The 6139-nt window shown below is 39.7% G+C and overlaps 1 protein-coding gene across 1 annotated transcript in view; it reads right to left on the bottom strand.

Annotated features, from left to right (window-relative positions):
- Nucleotides 1-2540: 2540 nt before the first annotated feature.
- Nucleotides 2541-6139, bottom strand: part of RAX (retina and anterior neural fold homeobox) — a 9989-nt gene continuing 6390 nt past the window's right edge. The window contains exon 3 of the mRNA XM_040335809.1: nt 2541-3806. Within this exon, the coding sequence (XP_040191743.1) occupies nt 3354-3806 (453 nt within the window). The 3' untranslated portion in view covers nt 2541-3353. The remainder of the gene's footprint in view (nt 3807-6139) is intronic.

The raw sequence follows: 6139 nt of genomic DNA on the forward strand, positions 1-6139 counted from the left end.
TCGTCGTAGTGAACATCTGTCATTTATCCAGTTCTTGCGCTGTCCTTTAATACGTAAGTCACTGAGATGCTTTATCCTAAAGAGCTTAGAAAGAGCTAATTTCCCTTCGGCTAATTAGCACTGATGTCTTTAATTGGATGTTTATGTAAACAGGGGCTCAGTGAGTCAATCCAAAACTTGCAAATGAAAATAAGTTGAAGAACCTGGTGTCCAAAAGTGGCCAATCATACCACGACCCTCGCAGCTTTGTACAACTTCTCATTGATCAGAGTAGAGTTTTTAATTTGATGCAACCCCCGAAACAATTTTTTATTGTGCCACCATAGATCTTTGTGGCTGCACACCTTTAAATATATAAATAAGTGTATTCTATATGTGGTGAGATGTCCTAGTCTTAATAGATCCCTGAAGAAAAACATGTCACTATGGAACAAGGGACAGTTTGCTGCCCTAAAATCCTATCTTACTAGTCAGCTATGTTGCTTTTCCACATAGTAGGAATGGGAACAGTCGCATGTATGCTATGGAAACAGAAATAAACAATAAAGTCTGATAAAAAAATTGTTAGGTTGGATATTTTTAACTTTTTTCCATCATTTTTTTTTTTTTTACCAATGCAACAAAACTATTTTATGAGTAATAAATAATTACAAACAAAGGCTCTGCAACTGACAAATAACACTGAATTCAAAAGATTTACCAGCATGATAAGAAGGAACAGTTGATTCATATTTTCTGATAGCCAGTTTTAAAATAAATGATACACATAAACAAAAGTCAAACTTTTTACTTAAACAATCCTTTCTAGGACATGATAGTTGCAACTCTTTTAAAGTGTATCTATAGTCGGGGAAACTGTAGTGAACTTTCTATTGGATAGAAGGGCGGGTACCTCTAGGCAGTGCCAGGACAAGATTATGCAGTGCCCAGGGCAAAGATGCCAAATTGCACCTCCCCTTCATTATGTGCAAGCTTATAAGAAGGAGGGGAAAGAGAGCACAGCCTGCACCTCCTATCGGCTCTCTCCTCCTCTCCTTGCTGCTTTCAATGCTGAGCTGACAGCAGTAGTAATGCCGCTGTCAGCCTTAAAGTAGAAGGAACTTGCGGCACTCTCATCCCTACAATACACCCTGTACAATACAATACAGGGCAGATGTCTCTTTTTCCCAGCCTTTGTCCCGGCCCTGCCCCTACTGTAGGTGCCTTCTTAGCTAACTTTTAAGGGGGGCTAGGTGGTTTAAAAACTTGTGGTGCTTTAATATAGAAATAATGATTTCAGCTAGGGTGCTTGTCCCCATCTATAGTCAGGGTAACTGTGAAAAACCTTCTATTGGATAGTAGAATAGTGTTCCTTTAGGTACTTTCCTAAAATGTTAAAGAAGGGCCAGATGGTTTAAAAATGTGTGGTGCTCTAATATGGCAATAATAACTTCAGCAAAGGGGTTTACAACCATCTATAGTCAGGTCAACTTTCTATTGAACAGAAGGTAGCAAGAAGGGTAGGTACGTCTAGGTACTTTCTTAAAATGTTGGGACCAGAGAGCTCAAAAACTTCTGGTTAATATGCAAATAATGACTTCAGCTAGGGTGCTTGGACATTCCCCTCTTGTATCGCACATCTGAGGCCTCGTACACACGACCGAGGAACTCGACGGGCGAAACACATCGTTTTCCTCGTCGAGTTCCTTGTTACGCTGTCGAGGAACTCGACAAGGCAAGTTTCTCCATTCCCGTCGAGGAAATAGAGAACTTGCTCTCTTTTTGGCTCGTCGAGTTTCTCGACAGTTTCCTCGACGAAAATGTACACACGACCGGTTTCCTCGGCAAAAAATATCTCCCAGCAAGTTTCTTGCTGGTTTTTGCCGAGAAACTCGGTCATGTGTAAGAGGCTTCACAGTTGGTCAGTGAGGCCATCCAACACAATGAGGGGAAGCATGGCAAGAACGAAGGTTAAGCACCACTTACCTGGTTGAAGCCTTTGTTGTAATATTAGAGCTTTCTAGAGCTACCTAACCCAAAGGAAGCTATTTTAGGTTCGCTGTTCATAAGGTTTTAAAATATATCTAAACCCCAAAACTATAATTAGATATATAGCAGCTTTGCCAGCTTTTAAGGGGGCTGTTTTCCTTTATTTTCCTGTGATCTTGCCAGTAGGGCACTTCTTGCCCTAGGGTGGCCAAGTTCACCCTAGCGCTGTATTAATAGAGGAGCAGCATTGTAACCCTAGGCTGCTTGCTCGTGATTTAAACCACAGAACATCTCCCCTTCTCCTCATCTCTAAGTGGGGGTATTCTGTAGTTGAACTGTTGTAGGTAGGTACTTTTTAAAAATGAACTGGGCAGGGGTTTCAGAGCATCACAGGCAGACAGCACAGAAATTTATCAGCTCTCTGGGTTTATGGTAGGAATCAGGATCAGTATATATATATATATATATATATATATATATATGTAGATATATATCTATATCTATATAGATATATATCTATAAATATATACATGTATATATATATATATATTCTTTTTAATTTTTTTGGTTCTTATCAAATGGATATAACAAACCACTTTCAATGGTATAGTTAAAAGACCCAAATTTGGGCATTAAAATAATGTTATTGCTAGACATTCACCATAAAATTTAGCACCCCAATAAATCTATAGCATTGCAAAATTCTTCCAACAAGTTGGTAACATGCTGTGGTTTGGCCACATACACTCTACAATCTGATATTACTATATGCTATGAGTTTGCTTGTATAAAGATCTAGGTCTATTGCAAGTGGCAACTTTGCATTTCCTAAATTTAGAATTAAAGACTAAGAAAACTGGAATGTAAGACAGGAAAGATTGCAATGTGTGTGGCTAGAAAGAGATATTTATTACATTTACCATTACATAACAGTAGAGAGTACTCTATCTGTGATGTTTCTCTATGCAAGGACAATGGGAATTCAATTATTATGTCCCAAGAGCATTATAGATCATGTTCACTCTAGTATTTCCAATATGGAATCACATATATAGGTGTCCAAGAATCATGGCAAATTACTGGGCCTGGTAAAATTGCATACTGTCATGTGAGGCCCATAAAAAATCATGCACCTCTTTCCTAGGAGTACAAGGAATTCCCTCTTTGTACAAGATCCCCATCTCTGTATAAATTAGCGTGTAGTTTATTTCAGATTTAAGTCAGATTATTTGTTGAATAAGCTGTGATAGGCCACTGTTAGTTTTGGGATAGTTCAAGATGCTCTGATTTCAACTGTGCTTGGCACATAAAGTTCAAGTCTCAGAAGTTCATTGTCTTTTGATTCTTGGAGGCCACCTTAAAGAGTTTGGTCCAAACTTTACTCTTTAGATGGTTTGCCAAGGCTTGCCCATAGACTGAATGTGTTCCTTTGCTTTCATCCTGAGGGCTGCTATACTAGTGTTCCTTGGGTCTATCTCTTCCAGAGGGTATTTGTCTACAAAGTTGGCGCCACACTGGTAAGGAGGTGGTGGACCCATGGATCCCAACGGTTGAAGAGAATGGCCAACGGGAGTGGTGTTCATGAATGGTGGTGGAGTGTAACTGCCAGGGAGGCTCTGTTGAGTGGTGACAAAGCCTGGCAGAGTTTGCAGGGCAGTAGTGTTGGACATGGGTGGAGAAAGCCAGGAATCAAGCTGAAGATTGCTACTGATGGTGCTCATGACAGACGGTTGCGGCGATCGGTTAAAAGACAGGATTGGGGAGTCTTGAAGCTTCATGGAAGTCACTTCAAGTTTCTCTTGTCGCCTCCATTTAGCTCTCCTATTCTGAAACCACACCTGTGAAAATAAGAAAATATGAATAATCTTTATGACATAATAACTGTGCTACATTTTTAAAAATACAAGTTCCAGTGTGACCTGCCAACAGCTTGTAAAGTTTCCTGCATTTCGGCATAACTTTCATTTTCATACATTCCTGATGAAGCTATGGGACCTCATAGTCTATATGACATCAGTTCCAAAGAAAAGTAACGATTTTATCACGCTGTGCCCAGTAACACCAGCTTTTCTTATTTATATATTCAGGTAGGGGCGCGCAATCTAACGGCGGCGCAGCGTATCGAATTTACGCTACGCCGCCGCAACTTACAGGAGCAAGTGCAGTATTCACAAAGCACTTGCTTCGTAAGTTGCGGCGGCGTAGCGTAAATGGGGCCGGCGTAAGCGCGCGTAATTCAAATGTGTAAGGAGGGGCCTGTTTTATGTTAATGTGTGTTGACCTGACATGATTGACGTTTTGTACGAACGGCGCATGCGCCGTCTGTGAACATATCCCAGTGTGCATTGCTCCAAATGACGTCGCAAAAACGTCATTGGTTTCGACTTGAACGTAAATTACGTCCAGCCCTATTCGCGAACGACTTACGCAAACGACGTATCTAGGTAATTTGCATACTCTCCGCCGAAAACAACGGGAGCACCACCTAGTGGCCAGCGTGAGAATGCACCCTAAGATACGACAGCGTAAGAGACTTATGCCAGTCGTATCTTAGGCTAATGTCGGCGTGTTTAGCTTTCTGAATACAGAAAGTAGATACGCCGGCGCAGCTTTGAATTTATGCGGCGTATCTATGGATACGCCGGCGTAATTCTTTGCTGAATCTAGCCCAGTGTATAGTCCTAGAAGATGCAGAGGGCAGAGCAATAAGTTCTGGTCTTAAAATTTTTTTTTACTTTATAGCCATGTTTTAACTGTTTTTCGACCGGTTTTCTAAGACTAGATTTCAAATGGATAAATATTTATTTTAATTTGATCTATAGAAGTATGTAAAAAATGAATTACAATTTATGACAAAATTATCAATTTTCTATAGTAAGATTGTTAGGATAGTTATAATAAAATAAAAAAAACTGCTGCAAGTCGCATTTTTTTTTCAGTTTGATTGAATACACAGATTGCCATCGTTTCCCAGAGTAAAAAAAAATACTTTTTAAATTGAGTTGGATGCTGCAAATTGGCACCATCCAACTCAATTGGCATTAAGAAAGAATTTAGTTGGTCAGTCTGTCAAGATTTGTAAAAACCATGAATCGGTTGGACCCAACATGACAACCAATTTACATGTAATTAAAATGGATTATCCACAATTGTGTGTTGATTGACAAAGAATGAGCTAACCAGTTTACAACTTAAAGCGGAGGTTCACCCAAATAATATCTATATAAGATCATATTCTTTATACTTCCAACATGTACAGTATGCCCTTTTTTTTGGGCTGTACATACCTTATTATGGCTTTTAAATCCGGCTTCCGGGTACTCACTCCCGCGGGAGTAGACGTTTCTATGCTGCGGCGCAATGTCATCTGGGAATTCGCCCAGATGATTGACGTCCTTGAGAAAAAGTTCCCCCCGGCAGAAAAGGCCCCCCCCTATTGAGTAGGCGCGCCACGAGAGTCACAGAGTTTCCGAAAGAACCTGAACACGCAGAGCTGCGCGTCAGCTCTATACGGCGTCTGCACAGTCAGCTCTACAGAGCTCCTAGTCGGTGCGCAGGCGCCGTGTAGAGCTGACTCGCAGCTCTGCATGTTCGGGTTCTTTCGGAAACTCTGTGACTCTCGTGACGCGCCTACGCAATAGGGGGGGGACTTTTTCTCAAAGACGTCAATCATCTGGGCGAAGTCCCAGATGACATTGCGCCGCAGCATAGGAACGCCTACTCCCGCGGGAGTGAGTACCCGGAAGCCGGATTGAAAATAGCCATTAAAAGGTATGTATATATATATATATATATATATATATATATATATATATATACATATACATATATATATATATATATATATATATATACACATATATATACATACATACATATATATACTCTCCCCCCCCCCCCAACATTGTTTTGCACTTTTGTTCAAGATCTTTTTGTCAATTCTGTGGAGTAGCAGAGCTACAAATCCCAGCATGATACAACTATCTTTTTTTTTTAACTATATATATATATATATATATATATATATATATATATATATATATATATATATATATATATATATTGAGCTTAGTAAATGAGGTATGGCTGTGATTACTTTTAATATCCAACCATCTGCAAATTAAATTGAAAAATATATATATATTTATTTTTTTCTTGCATAAATTCTCCC

Source organism: Rana temporaria, chromosome 1 (assembly GCF_905171775.1).
Source record: "Rana temporaria chromosome 1, aRanTem1.1, whole genome shotgun sequence".
Lineage (NCBI taxonomy): Eukaryota > Metazoa > Chordata > Amphibia > Anura > Ranidae > Rana > Rana temporaria.